Raw genomic sequence first — 21051 nt, forward strand, 5'->3', positions numbered from 1 at the left:
AAAGTAGAATAGATTTACAGCCTCCTTAGAGAAAGTATTTTTTAAACTAATGTAATAACTAATGTTAATGTTGTTTCACTCGCATTTACTCATTAACATTACTGAGGTGTTCTTTTTTTTTTTTACTTTGGTATAATTAGGGCCCGAGCACTGACTTCAAAGGTCAGGGAGGACCCTATTGTTATTGTAAGGATTATTTATTATTATTATTATTATTATTCACGCAAATGAATTGGCTTTTTGAGGGCTTTACCATGCTCAACTTCTTACCAAAATTTGTAGAAAGTTAGAAAGTGGTGAAAATTTACGTATTCTGAAGGAATTTTCAATGGGCATTGCGAAATGGCTCAACGGTGCCACCCGAGACCCCTGGAACGTGTTCACATTGACCGGTCTTCACAAAAATCAATATACAGGTGTATCATGACCAGACAAACAAAAAAGTCTTTAGGTGCAATTGGAAAAACACAACAGGTAGCCTGCTATTTTGCATTTAGTGGCCATTTTGGCCATATTCCACATTTTTTCTTTGATGTACTTTAATGTTATTATATCATAATTCATATTTTGAAAAAAACACACAGGTACACATGCTGTGGAACTTACGTACTCCACTCCCGGTTTCCCACGGACCGTAGCAGGTGTAACACATGGCGCAGCCTTGAAAACAGTCCTGACAATGATGTAAATTTATGATAACTTATTATTTGTTTATTCAAATAATCGCAGTTGGGGGAGCGCAGAGGGAGTTAGCTGTTAGCATTAGCTGGCTAGCTTGGGGAGCGTGTACACACGGGACAGACAGACAGACAGACAGACTGACCGAGCCTCACAGCACAGACATGAGCAGCTGCAGGGGAAACACCAGGTAAACAACAACAGCCCGGGTCGGACTATTTCCTGGTCCAAAACCGAACAGCTCCTCTGAAGCCAGGGATTGAAAAGAAGTGAAGATGAGCGGCCACAGGATTCTGTGGTCCGGGCTGAAGCCGTGGACATCCGGAAGGAGCCGGTGGTTGAGTCCGCTTCGTGGTGGTGAGTGAACAGATGTTTCATGTTCAACCTGGAGCTCCATCAGTTCAGGGCTGATTCTACTGTGTGCACCAGACCCAATACAAAAGTCAGTCAATTATGAGTTGTTTGAGTTGCTTATTGTCAAAACCTGAGACCTCTTCTCGAAGATAATGCGCAACACTTAACCATGGACTTCACTCGCTGATTCAGCATTATATCAAATGTTCCACGCTGCAGTTATATAAGTGAAATATGATATTGAACAACGTAATGCCTGATTTGTCATTCAGACAAACAGTTAACACTACAGAGATCTCATATCAGTACCATTTGTCAGGAGTTGTAGAAGTGTACATAGGCAGTGGTGGAGGAGGTACTCACATATTTTACATAAGTAAAAGTACAAATAAATAGATAATATGCACTCAAGTAACGGTCTACTGCATAATTAATTGTCCTTACTGCACTTATTATGGTTGTTGTTATTATTATTAGTGATAGTAACAACGATAATCATATCTATATTTACTGTTATTATAAATAATTACTGTAAAAAATGTTATTGTAAATTTGTGCCATATTGTAACAGTATTGCACATAATATGCCATTGGAATTGTATGAATAGAAAATGGGCATTGCACAGTTGAGTGAGATATAAATATATATACATGGACATGGTGCATGTTGAGCAGAGCTGGTTATCATCACAGACGACTGCCTGGCTCCTCATTCTCTTCTCTCCTACCACCTCCACTGGGTTAATGGGATATCCCAGCACCAAGCTCTCCTTCCTAATCAGTCTGTTTAGATCAGTGAACCAATTGCCCCCTCATCATTGATATGGTTTGAATTTGAAAAATTTAGTGAAGTAGAAAGTATGGTGGCCCAAGACGTCTCACACAAGCGCATTAACAGAAAACATAAATGCAAAAGCCACAACACAACTACAGGTCACCAAATGGAAACACAATCACAATGGAAGGGAGCGACAAGGGAGGTTGACAATGATATGAGCTACATACTTTGGTCAAGTCCTGGTTGTAAAGGTTCAAGTCTATTTGAGGTGTTGCAGTTGAGCTGCGTTCCTCCTTTTTGGGAGCTCAAAGCACTTGTACCATGAAAACCTCAAGTAGGCAAACATCACATTTGAAGCAGGCCTTGACAAAGCTTTCACAAACGATGGCTTCACTTGGCCGCAGAAAGATAAAGAAAGACATCTCTTCCGTCCGGGTTGTGTTTCCATTTTGTGGCTTTTGTAGATGTGTAGTGGTGTTTGCATTTATTTATTTTGTGTGAGAGATCTTGGCCACTGTAATAAAAGTACAGATATTTGTTGATGCATGTTGTGGAATAAAAGTGTAAAGTACCCCAAATTAAAACTAAAGTACAGCAATAAAGTAAATGTACTTTGTTACATCCTCCACTCTAAATAAGCAACTGGACTTGCACTGTTTGCACATGAAGACACCATGTCGTGGATGAGAAGCTACACAGATATTAACACCCTTGTATTAACCTTGGTATCGGTTGAACTTGCTCTTGAACTTACCTGAATCTTATATCACACCGAAATAAGACATTTCACTTTCATGTTCAGACTTTTCAGGGGCTTTTTAAGAATCTACTGCAGGATTAGGTGTGTGTTTTCAGCTTTATTCTCTCTGTTGTTTGTGCAGTTGTAAGTGGGCGTGGACCAGCATCTTTTTACTCCAGCAGCCCGAAGGTGTGTATCGTAGGAGGTGGTCCAGCGGGTTTCTACACAGCACAGCATTTGATCAAGGTATGGTTAAGGTAATACACAATGGCGAGTTTTGAGTGTGTAGTGTTGTCCCATATCAAACAAGGCTGTTGGACGCTCCCACCCAGATCCACTAAAAACACTGTTATCGATGAGACTTCACAGCTTGGCCGAACATTCCAGTATTTTATTTATCTATTTATCTTAATATCAAGGGGTGAAATTGTCATTTATGACACTGTATAGAGATACAGGTATTATAAAGATATGACACAGAATGTGCGCCTCCATGTTAGAGTCCGGACGATTTATTGGTTCACCAATGAAAATGTGATAATATGAGCCTTTCACAGACATATCTAATATGGAAATATTTATTTACGCAATAAGCAATGCAAATAAGATGTGTATTATATTTTTACATATATATATTATATTTTACATAAAATGTAAATTTTCTTTATTTGAGCTCTATATAGTTGGTGGTTTTCTTTTTATTTCAAACCGTCTTTGGGTTAGGCATTTAGTTGTTATGGTTATGGTTTGGGTAAGGGGCTGGCAAATGCACTGTGCCAATGATTGTCCTCACTAAGGGATAAGTACAAGAAGGTGTTGGTGTTATCTTTTCATGGACCATGGTCCCATCAGAAGTCTTCTTTCTAGTAATTTTATATTTGCAGCAACTTTAAGAAGAATCTTTCACATTTGTGTCTGTTTTTTCTCTTGTTGGTCTCCTCAGGCTCGTCAAGATATTGAGGTGGACGTTTATGAGCGTCTGCCCGTCCCCTTCGGCCTGGTCCGGTTCGGAGTGGCCCCCGATCATCCTGAAGTCAAGGTCTCTATCTTTAATGAGATGCTCTAGAGAACAGTCAATTGCCCAACACCTTTTATCCTAGAAGCACAGGACTCTGTTTCCACCTAGCTAGATGTCAGTTACCTGCTGTTTTTTTGATGCTTTAATAGTTTAGATATAATCTCTTTGCCGTCTCTGAACTCAAGCTGTGTCCTCCAACCTGTCGGAAAATTTACTCCCATGAATAATGGAAATAACTCAACAAGATAAACATGTCTAATGGAAAGTAGACTTGCTCAACGAGAGGGTGATGTCACCTCAGGTGATGTGGTGATGCAATAACTGAAAGTGTAAATCTTGGCTCAGAAGCTCAGGAAATTCCCACATAGATTGGAATGAAAAGAAAACCGACAGATCCCTCTCTCACGCAGGTGGAAACTGGGGTTGGTATTTCAGTCACGAACATCCAGGACAATGAATGCACTTAATCTGTTTACTGTCTATTTCACTTATGAGCAACAAAGTAACTACATTTCAAAACCCTCTTCCTGTGTTCAACCAGCACGTATGTCACTCACTGTAGATGCAGACACTATGTAGATACTGCTTATCGCTTTAACCTATTATGACTATTTGGAACAAACCAAAAGAAGCTTGATGTTGCAATTAGCCCCACAAAACCTGTAATGGGGATAGTCAGGGTAAAGAGAGAGGTCAAACATGTGACAGTTACAGAGGAGACAGATCTTTACATCCAAATTATTCCACACATATGTTTGAGGAAAAATTGTTGAAAAAGTTTTCATAAAAACACTCCAGACAATGTCTGAGCATGCTCCTGATGAGTTGGTGGACTCAGATCTCCTCCAAGACCTGGATCAGGGCATCAATGAGCTCCTGGACAATCTGTGACCCTTCTTAAAAGGGTCAGATACACCGATACACAACATCCCATAGGTGCTGAATTGGATTTAGGTCAGTGAGGGCCAATCAATGCCATCAATGCCTTCATCATCCAGAACCTTCCTACACACTAGCCACATGAGGCCTGATGATGTGACAGGCAGCATAACGACCACATATTCTCCAGACTCTTTCAGGTCTTTCACATGTTTTCAGTGTGAACCTGCTCTCCTCTGTAAAGAGAACAGCTGCAGACCAGACAATTCCGGTCTCCTCTGGTGAATGCTAATCAAGCTGCACGGTGCTAGGTCGTGAGCACAGGTCCCGCTACAGAAAGTGGAGAAAAAAAGGGTTGTTTCTCAATTTTGTGGTATTTAAATAAGGTTCCCAAAGCAAAGCGAACTTTTCCATCACACTGTAATGAAATACCTGTAGTCATCATCTAACTGAATAGACGCTGATTCAGTTTTGTGATTCTGCAAGAGCGATAAATCAATTTTTGATTAATTTATTTTAACACGTCAGATCTTTTCACCTCCTCAGAACGTCATCAACACATTCACGCAGACGGCCAATCATTCACGCTGTAGCTTCTATGGTAACGTCAATGTGGGGACGGATGTGAGTGTTAAGGAGCTGCAGGAAGCCTACCATGCGGTCATACTGGTGAGAACAACACTGTCTGCACCGTTACGCACGTTTTAAATAAATTAGCATTGATGTGAATTGTGTATGTTTTTTGGCAGAGTTATGGGGCCGAGGGAAACAGGAGTCTGGGGGTCCCAGGAGAGGACTTGGCTGGCGTGCACTCTGCCAAAGACTTTGTGGGCTGGTACAACGGGGTGCCCAGCCTTCGACAGGTAGCCGTTACAGTGACTGTTACCCATAAAATAAGGTATTTTAAAATCAGATTATCACTTCTCTCTCACGTCTTTGTCTTTCTGTTCAGCTGAGTCCAGACCTGAGCTGTGAAACGGCTGTGATTCTGGGTCAAGGTAACGTGGCTCTGGATGTGGCGAGGGTCCTTCTCTCGCCCATTGACATTTTAAAGGTGAGAAACGTGCAGACGGGTTATTAGAGAAAACAACATAGTAAAGCATAACAGCAAAGTAACCACAAAGCATGCTCATCTATTTTGAAGGAGGATTAATAAAGAAAGAGGACATCTCCACAGTTTGACTTCCTCAGCGTTCATGTGACGGTGATGCGACAGACAGGGGGGGGGGGCTGTAACATATTATTTCTCCTATTGCGATAACGCCTTTTTGTTTAGAGTACATCATCAGCCGTTTTCACCAAAAGCTCTCTTGACAACTTCTACGAGTTTTGCTCCTCTTTTTCATCCCGAGATATTTGTTTGTTTTTTGCATTTTTCCTTTGCTTGTAACGTCATCAACACGCCCACTCGCTCACAGTGAATCCTCCAGAGGATCTCCTGCTGTGTTCTCACGTTGGCTAATTCAAGCTTTATACAGCGTTTTTACTAGGGGGCTGGTCGAAGAAACTCTGGAGAAAGTCAGGAGACTCTCACTCGGACATTTGCGTTATCAGATATCGCCCCTCGGGAGAATGATTATCCACAGATCAGTACATGTCTAAAGCAGCTTATGAGAGACATGAAGAAGACATTCATTTCACTCTTTCCTACCATCTTTCAAAATCATCAACTTTTCCACTTGACATGACAAACATGATTTTAGTTTCTGAGAGTTGTTATTGAAACAGCTGATGGAAAATGTCTTTATATTTAATAACAGAAGACTGACATCACCCAGCCCGCCCTGGAGGCCCTGGCAGAGAGCCACATCCGCAGGGTGCTGATTGTTGGCAGAAGAGGACCAGTACAAGTCGCTTGCACAATCAAGGTTTGTGAGAAGCAACACTTGTTATTGGTAATGGCCTTTTGAGAAGAAAATATTAACCATTATCTTGCTTTACAAATGCAGCATACGTGCGATAGTGACCAAAATGTGATCAGTGGCCGTTCATGTCAGACAGTCAAATCCGCCACACTGGCTTGCCACTATAAGACAAAAACCATGCATGAACATCGCAGAAACATGAAGACACAGTGTACATTGTCAACATCACCAGGCCGAGCCACACTGTTTGAGAATTGTGGATAAACTCTTCATTTAAAACCCGAAAGTGCTCCTCTCGGATTTCGTTGCAGGATTGTATTCCCGTTTATCTCCAATTACCTCAGTTTGAAAGGTAGACATACAGGTGAAAACAATGAAAATAAAGCTCAGTTTGTAACTGGAATGGCAATCAAGCCTCTAGCGAAACCAACAAAACAATGCACAATGCAAAATCATGCGACCATTGTCTGTAGTATGGAAGAATGGTTGATTTATTTCATTAAGATCCCTAAATTATCCCTAAGAAATCAGTAAAGAAAGTGATAAACGTATCTGCCCCAAAATGTTATGGACTCTCCTTGACCCATGTTCCATCCTAGTTTCATGGAAATCTGCTTCAGTAATTTTTTGCGTAATCCTGCTCACAATCAGAGGTGAAAACATAACCTCCATGGCGATGGTGAAAAGCCAGAGCTATTTGACATTTTCTAACCTATTTGTTATGTTCTCCTGGTCTGCAGGAGCTTAGAGAAATGGTGAACCTGCCGGGCACAAGACCTGAGATGGTGTTGGCTGATTTCGAGGGCATCACAGAGGCTCCTAAAGGTGAGAAATACCATTTTATCTTAATACTTTTCCTCTTTTTCCTTTTTTACCTACCACACAAGCAGCAAAAACATTTGAGATGACTGCATGTGCCGACAATGGGTGTTCACGAGACATTAGTGTCGGATAAACGGCTTGACAAGGAGGGAAGACGTGAATGTCGTGGTCAACAGGTGGAACTTGTTATGTATGGTGAACTGTTAACCAGCTGCTGTTAACCAGCTTTTATTGACAATGGTTTCCGCTGGAGTAAAACCCTGCAGCTCAGTCCTCGGGCCCCTTTTTTGGATTTTCCTCATCCTTGTCGGAGAAATGACATTGAGCTGATTGATGTTTAATGTTTACAGTGATAACATCCTCCTCGCCTCTGTTCACGGTTAAATGAGAACCTTGATCTGCAGTGAGTGAAGGACAATGTTGGAAACTGGTGGCTTGTGTCTTGTTTTGTTTCCAGATGTTACACATATGCGTGTGCAGTGACGCGACGTTTCTGAACACCAGTGAGTTCAAACAATTTTCCAGAAGGAAAACAAAATCGGCTGATTTGAGCTTTTCACGGACACGTCACTGTTTATCTTGGATCGTGGATAAGACAATAGAATAAACAATCCAGAAAGAATTTGGCTTAATGATTACATTTTACATTTTATTCTCTTAAGTCAAATTCAGTATAATGGTTATAGTTGTACTTTCTTTTATTTATAGTAATTTATAATAAGGTTTATGGTTAAATAGTAAATTATCACGCCTCAGTTTAATTTCTTTGTCATATGGGTTTGACGACGACATCTTTGGAATCCCTTACAAATTCTTTTAAATATGTCTATAGGTCGATATATCGGTATCAGAAATGTTTTACTACCTAATATTTCCATCAGCCTCCAAAAGTCTATACTGGTCGGGCTCTAAAACAAACAAACCAGAGTTTTTATAGCAGAGGTGGGGATTTGTAGATCCTGTTTTTCTTGACATGTTTTTTTAATAATTGGTACATACACACGCACACCCACACACACTTAATAATCATAATCAAAAACAAAACATTTTAGTTTTGCTTTCGTTAACAAGAGGCACATTTTTGGTCGACATTTAGTTCTCTGAAAAGTCGGATATTTTCTGTACATAATTCTGTCAATAAACAATTCTGGTGCTCTTCAGTCTGGGGATCCAATAGGTTCATGTGACTGCTAACTTGTCCATACTGATCATATGAGCACAAGGTGTAAAACAGCTCAAGGACAGCCAATTTTGGACTTGTCCCGATGAAGGCCATATCGGCTGAAACACATAGGCACGTTTTTTACTGTTGATATGACCCTAACCCTAACCATGAGATATTAAAAGCTTCATAAATCACCACCTTCTTCAGTCAAAATGGTTTTAAAAATTTAGCCCTGGTTTGCTTTTTTATAAAATATTTTTTTCTCATTTTTAAACATTAAGTTTAAAATCAATCAAACAGTGTCTGATTAGGAAACTTTCTTTGCAGTTTTTAAAAAAATATTTAAAATACACGTCATACTCTCGCATTAAAAGCAGTACTGAAGGAATGGGTTGTGAGTAGTTCATAATTTCTCTCTACTGTGTCAGATCTGCCGAGGCCCAGGAAGCGTCTGACGGAGCTGATGTTGAAGACGGCCCTGGAGACCCCCGGGGAGAAGGAGCAGCAGAGACGAAAGGAGGCCTCCCGCACGTGGGCGTTTCGATTCTTCCGGAGCCCTGTGGAGGTCCTGGCCGACCCCCAGCGCAACAGAACAGCTGGCATCCGACTGGCGGTCAACAGGCTGGAGGTAAACAGGATCTGGATTCTTTTTGTAGACGTACGTTTGTAGTTGCTGCATAAGCTTGGTTCAAGTTGGTTTCCTCTCTGCGACCAGGGTTCAGGAGAAAGGGCCCGTGCAGTGCTCACTGGAGAAGTGGAGGATGTGAGCTGCGGTCTGGTCATCAACAGCATCGGCTACAAAAGTCTTCCCATCGATCCATCAGTGCCGTTTGACTCCCACAAAGCCATCGTCCCGAACACCATGGGCCGCGTCCAAGAGGCTACAGGTACTGTATCCAATATGTATATGAACATCTGAATGTAACACGTGTGTGTGTATGTATATACATATCAAACCAGATTAATAGTGAATCCACGTTTCTTTTAGGTTTATATTGTAGTGGCTGGCTGAAAACCGGCCCCACTGGTGTGATAGGCACGACTATGAACAACAGTTTTGACACAGCTCGATCGCTGGTGGAGGACATGGAGTCAGGAACGCTGGATGTGTCGGCTGCCAAGTCTGGTTCCCAAACCATCAGTGCTCTGCTGGAAGACAGAGGTAATCCAGTCTGCACTCACAGCTGAGCTCTGTTATCTGACCTGTGAGGTCAAAGCACGTAGTTTGCATCGAACTGTGTCTGGTCAAACTCCACAATATTTTGTTGTCTATATTCCGGTCGTCATAACACAACAATTTGTCAACAACAGAAACACAAACACAATAAAATGTATCTAAATAATATTTATAGATTTTATTATATCCCACCACAAATGTATAGTTTTTGACTGTGAATCACCAGTGGTTAATACTGTCCCATCCCACTCGTCATACACTCATGGTTTAGTGACCAGCACCTGTCTGAATATTCTCTTACCAATGATTCAACTGACTGTTTTAACTCAGTGTGTCTGTCATGTTGAAATATTGTTGCTTTAAAAGTTAAAGCTAGGATTAAAGCATCTGAAAGAAAACTGCCTTGGATAACTGAAACTATAAGGATCTGTAAAAGGGATTTTAGGAAATCAGAGCGAAGATGGAAAAAATCTGGCCTCCCAATTCATTAAAATATAATGAAGTTTCTCTGATAAAGTCAATCAGAGCCTTTATTACCACAGATTTTGATTAATCTGATGTCCTTGCACAACTAGATTTGTTTAAACCAATTTGATCAGATTTCAAAACTGAAATCATTTAAATTGTACCTGAGCAGATGACAAAACAAATACTGCCACCTGCAGGTCTGTTATTGGATCACATTCAACCTGCTGCAAAGAACCCTTGGCATCTGATTTTAAAACAATTTTAACTTTTGAGCAGCACGCAACAAAGCTGGTGCGATCATGTTTTCTCCAAAATATTTCTAAAAGTCGATTAATTTCAACTCTAAAGACACAGATGATTTTACATGCTTTTATTTCATCATACCTTGACTATTGTAACAACCTTTTTACTTACCTAACCTTGACTCCAGACTGTACACATCTCATCTGATAGGCTTTTGCCCAGAACCAAAAAACATGACCACATCCTGTTCTAGCTTCTTTACACTGGCTCCCTATATGTTTTAGAATTGATTTTACTGATTACTTTCAAAGCTCTCCATGGCCTTTCTCCCAGCTACATATCAGACCTTTCATTATTATACGAGCCGTCACGTACATTGAGCTCCTCGGGCAGAGGTCCTCTGTCTATTCCAAATACTAGATTAAAAACTAATGGGACGGAGGGTTTGTTGTGAGGGCTCCAAAACGTGGGAATGATATGCCTGAGGGAATCAGGTCAGCTGAGTCAGTGATCACTTTTAAATTCTTTGTTAAAACATACTTTTATCGGAGAGGCTTTCCTTATTTTAACTGACTTTTAATTATTTTTTATTAAAAAAATTATTTTAGATTAATATTGTCTATCGTCTAATATTTGTGATTCCTTAATTTTTGCTGTGCTCATGATTTTACGACCTGTGTTTTATTTTGATGATCTTTGAAGAGGAGGATGTTATATGCGTCAGGGAAGAACCCATAAAATAGTATTCAAGGACTTTTTAACATTGAGAGATAGCAGTGCATGTTTTGACATTTTGAGATTGGGCGTGTTTTAACAATTACCCCCTTTCCCAGGAAATATTTCAGGAATCTTGATGAAGAAAATCAGCAATGTTTAGGGGACTGATATTAATGTGTGTGAATTTTGGAGAAGATCCACATCTATTGAATATAAAGATGATTTTACAAGGGCACTGTTGGGCCTCATGCAGTCTACAGCGTGCCATTCTAGTTTTTGATATCTCTACACACAATTGGCATTTTATTAGGTACACCTAATGGAAACTAATGTCGTTTTACAATTGGAACTCTGTAATTGATCAGACAGTCTGAGGAGTCTGGGATCACACGTTTGGTCTATTTATTTTCTCAAGGGCACCTAGAGAGAATCCATTCAAATATGGCGCAAATGTTCACTATTTTACAGATTTATTCAGTAGATGTCCGATGACCTAAACAAAATATAATCAAGCCAGAGCCTGATGTGGTTTTATCTATTGTTGACAGGAGTGAAACCAGTGACTTTCTCAGCCTGGGAGAAGATCAACACTGTGGAGATGAGGAGAGGTGAAGCTGTGGGAAAACCCAGAGAGAAACTTCTGACTGTGGAGGAAATGCTGGAGGTGGCTCGAGCATAACAGTGGTTTTTCAGGTCAACACTGGACACAACAGCAGGGGACCTTCGTGGGCACAGAAGACAAATGGCATTATGAAGTACCCAACATGGACTGAAGATGGTGCACAATGAAAAGTTGCTACTTTACCTCAGTCTCCTCAAACACTCAGCTGATGTTTCCAAAAAAAGGAAATCCAATGTATGATAATGAACTCTTGCACTGTAATTTACTACATGTTATAGTGAAATATATATAATATCTAAGAAATTTTTGCACACTGCAATCAGTCATAACTTTTACAAGAAAATAAAAGTTGATATTTGTATTCCCGTCTCAAGTCATTTCCTGCCGCCTTCCCAAGCAAGTGTGTTGACCAAAGGTTCATGTAAAGCGATTGCAATTTAAGCAGAGAGACTACACATACAATGCATGTCTCCAGAAATAAATCTAAGGGCTAGATGGGGACATCAGGGTTCAAGAGTGAAGGCATAGGCCATAAAATCCATAAGCTTCACTACTTCAAGTTGCAGATCTTTGAAGAAATTACCGACCATTTACCATGAACTCCAGACAAATTGGTAAGGGTTAGCCATTATCAAGACATTTCTCCACCCCCACAAGTAAGAATCTGTGTCACTTAACCTGTTGATTAATGAAGCAATTCTGAGAGAAATTCATTTGAAACAAATAGTTTTATTCAAAGTGGAGACAGAAACAGGTACATGCAGACACATCTTATTCTGGCTTTTCTGCAGAAAATGGCCATCAGATGCACAATGAGCTCTTGCATGGTTCCTAAAACAGTTTCCTGCTTTTAAATAGTAACTCATTGTAAGGGAACCTGATGTTGACGTAGTGGAGTTAATCCCAAATTTCCAAAGCGTCCTCTGCCTCCTTCTGTGGCTTCATCAATAGGTTCTGCACTGCGTTCAACGCGCGCGTAGCCTCTTGTTGCTGCCGCTTCCACCGTCACGTTGCCTCCTGCAGCTGCCTCAACGCGCGCGTCGCCGTAGCCTCGTGCAGCTGCCGCTTCCAGCGTCACGTTGCCTCCTGCAGCTGCCTCGTCCACAGTCACGTTGCCTCCTGCAGCTGCATCAATGCGCCTGTAGCCGTGGCCGTAGCCGTGGCCGTGGCCGTAGCCGCGGCCGTAGCCTCGTGCAGCTGCCGCTTCCACCGTCACGTTGCCTCCTGCAGCTGCCGCGTCCAGCGTCACGTTGCCTCCTGCAGCTGCCTCGTCCAGCGTCACGTTGCCTCCTGCAGCTGCCTCGTCCAGCGTCACGTTGCCTCCTGCAGCTGCCTCGTCCAGCGTCACGTTGCCTCCTGCAGCTGCCTCGTCCAGCGTCACGTTGCCTCCTGCAGCTGCCTCGTCCAGCGTCACGTTGCCTCCTGCAGCTGCCTCGTCCAGCGTCACGTTGCCTCCTGCAGCTGCCTCGTCCAGCGTCACGTTGCCTCCTGCAGCTGCCTCGTCCAGCGTCACGTTGCCTCCTGCAGCTGCCTCGTCCTCCGTCGCGTAGAGTCGTGCACCTGCCGCTTCCAGCGTCGCGTTGCCTCCTGCAGCTGCCTCGTCAAGCGTCACGTTGCCTCCTGCAGCTGCCTCGTCCAGCGTCACGTTGCCTCCTGCAGCTGCCTCGTCCAGCGTCACGTTGCCTCCTGCAGCTGCCTCGTCCAGCGTCGCGTTGCCTGCTGCAGCTGCCTCGTCCAGCGTCGCGTTGCCTCCTGCAGCTGCCTCGTCCAGCGTCGCGTTGCCTCCTGCAGCTGCCTCGTCCTCCGTCGCGTAGAGTCGTGCACCTGCCGCTTCCAGCGTCGCGTTGCCTCCTGCAGCTGCCTTGTACCGAGTCACGTTGCCTCCTGCAGCTGCCTCGTCCAGCTTCACGTTGCCTCCTGCCTCGTGCAGCGTCACCTTGCCTCCTGCCTCGTCCACCGTCGCGTTGCCTCCTGCAGCTCCGCAAGGGGGCGACTTTCCAGGTTCGTGTCCGACCAATACTTTAGCTGCCACTTGATTGATTCCCATGAGAACTTTAAGAAAGAAATTGGATTAGCGATTGGTAATTAAAGCAGGAAATTAAGTTGATTATCATGTCACTTTAGCGTGCAGTTTCTATGACCTGCAGTCTGGTGAAGGCCCATCATGATTAGTTCAGTGCAATGAGACTAAACCACAAACCTTTTGCTCATTGTAGCGTTTCAGAGAAGCTGCTCACCTTGATTAGCACTTTCTGTCATCAAATTCGTCATTGACTGGATGAGTCCCAGGGCTTTCTGGATGGAAAGGCTATCGGGAAACCAGTCAAACCCTAACTCAGAAGAAATTAAACGGAGGGTCAGAAAGTAGCTCAAAAGAAAAGAGAATATTAAATCTTCTTCCCTTACCTCCCAATCCTCCACCATCGATATGATTAGTTTCATTTATACCGCCAACTGGCATGCAAATGCCTGTGAAGAGAACATACACAAGCCATTAATCAAATGTTGCAGCGCTCGGTCACATGACTTACTCCAATTTTGTTTCAGCTAATTGACATTCCAGGAATACAAGCTAAACTAACTAAAAGACCTAAATAAGACTGAGATAATTGAACCATAACTTTTACATTTGCTACAGTGCAGCTCTAACAATAGGAACATGCAAAAACCTTTGGTTAGCCAGGAAGTCAGCACACAAATAAGCAAGGCCCAAACAGCTCTCATCATTTCAGTCACCGGGAGGAAAGTGGTGCCTGTGTGTTCTCACCAGCTATTTAACATGTGGTGCAGGATCCAGCTGTTCCCACTCACAGCTAATTGTCACTCTCATTCGCTCCTCCAAGAGATTCAGCACTTCCTGTCGCAAGCATGGGCCACAACCAATCAGTGTGTAAAGTTTTACAAATGTATTATTTTCTTTACTTACTTCACAGTACGTGTTTCTCTTGTATGTTGAGCAGAAACTATAATTTTTAATACAATCACTTTTTACAAGATTCATTAAAAGAGAAGGATTTGGATTTAAAAGATTCCCTCCTCTCCACACAGCCATGAAAGCATGAAAGGTAAAAACGCTGCCAAATATATATTAGTTGAATTATGAAAATAAACATGTTAAATGCATAATTATTTTCTTGATTGTTTATTCTGTGAATTATATATATTGGCCTATATATATATATTTTTTTTTTTAACCAGTCGCAGACAGCGGGTTAGTGTTAATGGAACATCGTTAAATTATCAGATGACACTGAGACCTATGAAACCTATCTGATTACTTTTTGAAGATTTGTGAATTGGCCGGAGGACAACCCCCTTGTTTTGAATGTCAATAAGACAGAGGAGATGGTGTTTGACCCTCGGGCCAGTGGTCATCCACAACCAAACCATCACACAGGCCTCCTCTTACAAATATCTTGGTATATTTATTGACAACTCACAAACCTGGGACACACTTAGTCCCTGTAGCAGATAACGTTTGCATTTTTTGTCTTCTGAGAGTGCTGGGTGTTGATCATTTATGTATTTTAACTTTTTATCAGGAAGTCCTAGAGAGCCTAATCAGGTACAACATCACAACTTGGTTCGGTAACCTCTGCAGTTAAAAACCAAACTGTACCAGTGGATTTATCCTTCATGGAAAACCGTTGGCATTGACAAATGTTTATGAACAGGATACTCAAGGATAGGCCAATAAAATTGTTTATGACACATCTTATATTCTGCTTACAGAGAATGCACTTCTGCCCTCTGGTAGGAGGGTTTGAGTTCCTCGATACAGATAGTGACAGATAAAGCCAGAATTGGCCCTGGAGGATGATATTTAATTTTCCTGCTTGCTTGCAGACAATATTAATTCAAATCTTTATATATATATATACATGTAATATGGTCAGGTACCATGTCGTGTATTAAAAAAATCTTCACAGGGTGATTGCTGTGATGGTTGTTGTATAATGGGGATACGTGCATGTTTATTTTTATGGCTGCAGCATGGGTGAAGAGCCCAAGAGAAATGTTCCACTTTGTGGGACAATAAAGTTCCTCTTGAACTTGACTTGGCAATCCATCCCAAATATCTGAGATTTCACTCTAACCTCACGATGACACCAGAAAGGACAAGGGGAAAACCCAATTCATAGGAATGCATCGATGTTGGTACAAACTGGAATCACAATTGCTCAAATTACTGTTTGGGTAATTAAGTCTGGACTGAAGTGACGGCACCGCCTTACCAACTGACTGGCATTGCTACGCTTTAGCAGTACCACTTGCATTGCTACATATATGTGATCAACCTATGAAATAGGAAGCAGTACAGTATTTGAGATGATGTTCGATAGCCCTGCACAGTCACACTGGTGTTTGAACTAATTAGACATGCTCAGGTTGAGGGAGTACAAGGCTCTGCTGGAGTTTTTATGAGTTCACTAACATCCATATACTGATCGGTAATGATAAACAGTCAAAGCAATTTAAGCTTTGTGTCTTTAGACTCAAGTAGTGACATCTGGTGGTTTGCAAAGCTTCCAGCAGTCTGTAAAGACTGGAGGACAAAGCTCGCCGACCACAGCTCAATAATTAATCTGTTTCAGTTGCATGTGTATTGTGTAACAAGAATCCTACATGTCAGTTTTATTACTTTTATCCAGGAGTGCTGCAATACATATGATGATACATAATTTCTGGAAGTGTCTATCCATCAATGACGGTCACGGGGGAGCTGGAGCCAATCCCAGCTGACAACACAACAAAACAACAAACTATTCCCACCAACGGGCACAGAGTGCATGTCTTTGGACTGCTGGAGGAGTGCCAGATAAAAAACAGACACTGAGGCGACACCACGCCGCCCATCACTGTATTGATTTGTATTTAACATGACCAGAAACACAACGTTCTTGACAGAGAAAATCCTACAGCCTCACAACAGTTGAAAAATGCTTTATTATTATTTTACATAAATATACCAAAGATAACTCCACATTTGGAAGGAAATATGCTGCGCATGTGTTGTCATCTTCAGTATATTCCATAGGTGTGCTCCTTTCCATCTCTGTATCGGTCCAAGTAGCGCAGCGGCTGCCCATGAGGGAATTTGACCTGTGGAGGGTGGTACACTGGAGGCCGGATGAACTCGAACACTGGCTCCTTCATGTCTGCAGGGAGCGAACAAGACGTCATTATCAATAGACTCGTAAGTTATTTTTTACTACAAATTCTGGGGACGAGCAAAGAAGCATACATCTGCCATGACCCAACACTCAGTGAGCGTGTGACTGTGCGCATTAGCATGACTCACTCAGTGTGTTGTGGAAGGTGCTGGTGACAGACTCATCCCACTGGCACTGGAAGAAGGCCAGGCCTGCAGGCGTCATATTGTCCTGATGCTTTCTGTAGAAATCCACCGTCTTGAATGTTCGATCCACCAGAGAATAGCTGGCAAAGAGAGGCAACATATACTCAGTGTATTGTTTCTAGGTCAGACATGAACTCACACATGATATAATGTCTGTTAAATAATGTCTGTTACAGGGTTCCTCTGTCCCATGGTGATAAAAAAACATTGCCTGCAGCTTTATTAATTTATTCTTAACCTACGACAAAGGTAAGCTAGAGAATTCCCCTTTAACTGCTTTCAGACATGCACTAAACTCCAAATAATCCAGATGTGTTTGTTTTTTCCCGCCAGGCCCCTGAGAAAAACTCTGGGGAATGTCCAAGCAAGCCAATAAGAGAATATAGCAGGATAATGTCCAGAGAGTCACCACCAGCAAGTGGGTATGTAAATTATGCTTCTAACATTCAACTAACGCAAAACTATTTCAAATGTCTCAGGGTGAAAAAGAGGAGTCGTGAACGTACAAGATGCCGAAGATGTCAACTTGGAAAGACATGGAGATTCAAGAGCTTTTGGTGATTAAGTCCAACACCAGCATCAATGTGCTGTTAGTAAATACACGTGATCCCGCAGCGTAATTTACTCTATCCTACTCAGATGCTACCTCTCGCATTAATGCTCCATTAATGCTTTTCCTGTTGTTGTGAACGCATATGAACTAAACAAACTAATGCTGTGTTCTTCATATGTCAAAGGCAACTCTGGAACCCAGTTGTGTGGACATTCTCCAGAGTTCATGTCGCAAATCGTTAATATATGATCCAAATATGTGCAGATGATCTTATTTCAAACACAAAAATACTAAGGATACCATCTTCCTCTCTGTGTGCTGAGTGAACTTCTCACCATGGCGACGTCCTGGCGTCCTCGCTGAAGTTGACTGGCCCCTCCTGCTTCAAGAGGACGTAAATGTAGCGGTGGAAGCCTGTTCCGCTGGCAGGGAACGGGGGCAGGTAGTGGCACAGCTCCTCTCCAGCCTGCACTGCTCCGCCAGGTATGTTCCCTCTATACACACACACATAGACACGCAAGCAAGCCCACAACCCAAACTTTTTAAATATCACAGCATTTAACATGGAACCCCAAATTGCCCACCATAGAAAAGTACTGCCTATGGAGGCACTGTACAAATATGTACGTGAATGGGTGAATGACAGCAAGACTAGAAAAGCTCTATATACATACAGACCATTTATCATCATTGTATCGGCTTCATATTATAGCCATCTGTATGTTTACCCAATGTGACACTTTAGTTTCTCTGCTTTCTTGTTTCTTGTCACATTATTTCATAAAAAGAGGGAAAAAAATACAAGATGGCAGCACCCATATCCAAGATATTTTGTCTTAATTTTTGTGCAATGGGAGGAAGTAGAGCCGTGTCATCGAACTTTATATTCAGTCTATGCAACAGACATACAAGAGAGTCATCATACCAACCCAGCCTTAGAAAGATCTGTGAAGTGGCATGTTGGAATACCACTATAGGTTGGATGCAAAAATGTTACTTCAAAATAAAAGGCCTATTTTTAAGAAAGTTGACCCAAACAGTGAAACCATCCACCAATGCATTGCAAAATATGTTAGTAAATACTTACACTAGCCAATGGACGTATTCTGACTCATTATCCAGAAGATGCTCATCTAAAAAAGGATAGAGATAATTTACCACAGTCAGTAAATGCTGATAATCCATGAGGCAGTGAATACTCATCTAAACCAGCCTGACCTGGACATGTGAGCAGAAGGGTCCACAGGGATCCTTCCTCTGCATCAAAGCTGATCTGAGGCGCAGATGCTGCCTAGATGGAAAAGAAAGAAGAGAGGGATAAAATTAATAATGAGCTAAAATGCTTGTGTGGACAGAGATTGGTTTAGTTTAACACTGTTTAAGTTTCAGTCCTCTAACGTACTTCAATTGGTGTCAGTCGATTCCCATAATGCACTTGGGTGCTTTCCTCCTGGCTATAGGAGATTTTGAGCGACACTTGAGGTAGAAAATAGGCCATGGGGAAGAGATCTCTGAAGACTCCGTAGTGTTCTGCAAGTCTCTTTATCTGAAATGGACCACTGGTCTTCTCCCAGGTTTCCTGCACTCGATCCAGAGGGATCTTAACTGCGGTGGGCAAAACAGAATAGAGAAAAGTTAACCAATTTATTTACTTACTAATTAAAAAGATAATTGGTGAGAATGCACGTGAGCTTACAAGTGCGCAGACGGGAAGCCCTCTCCAGCTCAGCATTCTTCTTGTTGTCCTTGATCACCTGCCTTCGCTCCTTCACTTCTTTGGTCCTGCAGGGTCGATAGAATGGAAGACCAATGTCCACTAGTTCTGCACCTGCAACCAGGAAACACCTTGACACTGTGAAGATGAACAGGTTTGAACTGCTACAAATTAACACCGATGAGGATTGACAGGCAACAGATTCCTCCTCGATTTCTCACCGTGATCGGGATCGGCTTTTTCAACGTAGCCCTTGTAAGTCTTCCACCAGACAGATTTGATCTTTGCCTCCTCAGCTTGCTTCAGGTAGCGAGTGTAGCTGCGATACTTCTCCGTCGACTCCAGGTTCTCAATGTCAATATTGTCATTTGGCATCGGACCAAGTGGAGGGATCCGTTTGCAAAGGAAGGCTGTCATGTTGGAACGATTATATGTAAAAACCCATTTGGCACACCTATGCATTACCACCGTTTTAGAGATTTTAATTCAAGTTTAAATGTATTTGTTTAGTTCATTTACACGCAGTTACAATGACAGTGGGTTTTATTATCAGATGAATTGGTATATTAACATGTTTGCAACCTGGCTTATTCACTGCATCATTTTCTTATTTCTATTTAGATTTTACAAGTTTGTATTTTTGTAATGTAATGTAATATTTCATTTTCTGCTTAGCTTTGAAATTTCTTATATGTATTTACTTATGTGTGTCTGTGTGTGTATGTGTGTGTGTGTGTGTGATTGTCTGTGTGTAACTGTATACAAATGCGTCAGGTCCAGGCATTACTACTGTTATGGGAAGGTGTTTACACAGTAACATTATGGGGGACTTATTTATTTAAATTATAACATTTAGCTCTCCCTATAACAAAACAGGGGAACCAAAAACTAAACATTAGGTCTGATGTCAACGATAATTGATATATGAGACGAACAATGATATCCAAGCTGCCTCTCTTATCTTATCCCTGAGAAACAGCAGTTAAATATAATAAACACGTTAAATGTTTATATTTTTCTATGGGGTTTGGTGACAAGCCTTTCTGCAGGATATGGCCGCATGTAACGCTGGTAAAATGTCATACACACACTTCTTATAGAAAACTGAAGCCCGGGGGCGAACTTCCTGAAGTTAAACGCAGTGTAAATGAATTAAATATTGTTACAATACCTGTTGTGACAAACGTCCTGGCATTATTGACCCCTAAATCTGTCCCGGTCCTTAAAGCAGCGGAGCAAACTGTGCGCAGCGCCATCTTGGACTGAGGATTTTTTCCAGAATGTACGGTGGCTGATGAGAGTCAAACGAGTCCATTCACTTTGGTTGGTTTTTACGATGCTGACTGGCACTAACGAACAATTACCTTAAAAAGTATTAAAATGATATTCTAACTTTCACCAATAAAAATATATCGTCACACACATCACACATTTGGATTTATTTTACCGTTGAAGTTTATTCCCTTATATTTTGTAGTTTGGTTGTTATTATTTTATATTTTGTACAGTGTGTTTTGTGTGTTCGTGAATCTATATGGCTGATATAAGTACAATGCTGCTGAAACACAGGAGTAAATAAGATTAAGATTGTAAAATAACCAATATCAATAATGTGTGACATTTTTATTGAGGGCCATTCAAAGATTATTCTTCACATATTTGATAGTAGTCATTTTCATATAAAAAATAAAAACCAAACAGGACCTGGAAATGAGGGGAAAGAAGTAAAATTAGATTAAATAAAAATAACTCAAACAAAAAAATGATAGAAATCATTTCATTCGCTTGTTTACTTAACGTGACATCAGTAAATATCAAACTGAATTCATTGATTGAAACACCCAGGCAACATCGGTGTTTTCACGTTGTTCTGTGTTATTACGTGGTTATATGGTTCCCG

General features: G+C 41.6%; 2 protein-coding genes across 2 annotated transcripts; one reads left to right on the forward strand and one right to left on the reverse strand.

Annotated features, from left to right (window-relative positions):
• The first annotated feature begins 642 nt into the window (after window positions 1-642).
• fdxr (ferredoxin reductase) lies at window positions 643-11886 on the forward strand. Its single transcript, XM_061094757.1, has 12 exons — window positions 643-1035; window positions 2692-2795; window positions 3493-3588; window positions 4993-5115; window positions 5196-5309; window positions 5399-5500; window positions 6207-6314; window positions 7052-7136; window positions 8727-8926; window positions 9014-9185; window positions 9287-9460; window positions 11452-11886. Exons 1-12 carry the CDS (start codon window positions 954-956, stop codon window positions 11580-11582), a joined length of 1491 nt encoding a protein of 496 aa, XP_060950740.1. The 5' UTR covers window positions 643-953; the 3' UTR covers window positions 11583-11886.
• A 4566-nt stretch (window positions 11887-16452) lies between these two features.
• Window positions 16453-20413, reverse strand: mrpl38 (mitochondrial ribosomal protein L38). Its single transcript, XM_061094796.1, has 9 exons — window positions 20323-20413; window positions 19373-19561; window positions 19134-19265; window positions 18840-19042; window positions 18656-18728; window positions 18525-18570; window positions 17773-17931; window positions 16828-16964; window positions 16453-16684 (listed from the first exon to the last, which is right to left on the reverse strand). The coding sequence occupies exons 1-9, from the start codon at window positions 20405-20407 to the stop codon at window positions 16548-16550; spliced, it is 1161 nt and encodes a 386-aa protein (XP_060950779.1). The 5' UTR covers window positions 20408-20413; the 3' UTR covers window positions 16453-16547.
• Between the last annotated feature and the right edge of the window lie 638 nt (window positions 20414-21051).

The sequence above is a fragment of the Limanda limanda genome, chromosome 21 (genome assembly GCF_963576545.1).
Source record: "Limanda limanda chromosome 21, fLimLim1.1, whole genome shotgun sequence".
NCBI lineage: Eukaryota > Metazoa > Chordata > Actinopteri > Pleuronectiformes > Pleuronectidae > Limanda > Limanda limanda.

What these genes read in the sequence shown, in the direction of transcription:
- mrpl38 (XM_061094796.1), bottom strand. Translation starts at nt 20,407, where the DNA reads ATGGCGCTGCGCACAGTTTGCTCCGCTGCTTTAAGGACCGGGACAGAT. An exon ending in ATCGACTGACACCAATTGAA is followed by an intron (nt 18,729 to 18,839) that starts GTACGTTAGAGG and finishes TTTTCCATCTAG; the next exon opens with GCAGCATCTGCGCCTCAGAT. An exon ending in GACGCCAGGACGTCGCCATG is followed by an intron (nt 16,965 to 17,772) that starts GTGAGAAGTTCA and finishes TCTCTTTGCCAG; the next exon opens with CTATTCTCTGGTGGATCGAA.
- fdxr (XM_061094757.1), top strand. Translation starts at nt 954, where the DNA reads ATGAGCGGCCACAGGATTCTGTGGTCCGGGCTGAAGCCGTGGACATCC. An exon ending in CCGATCATCCTGAAGTCAAG is followed by an intron (nt 3,589 to 4,992) that starts GTCTCTATCTTT and finishes TCACCTCCTCAG; the next exon opens with AACGTCATCAACACATTCAC. An exon ending in CATCACAGAGGCTCCTAAAG is followed by an intron (nt 7,137 to 8,726) that starts GTGAGAAATACC and finishes CTACTGTGTCAG; the next exon opens with ATCTGCCGAGGCCCAGGAAG.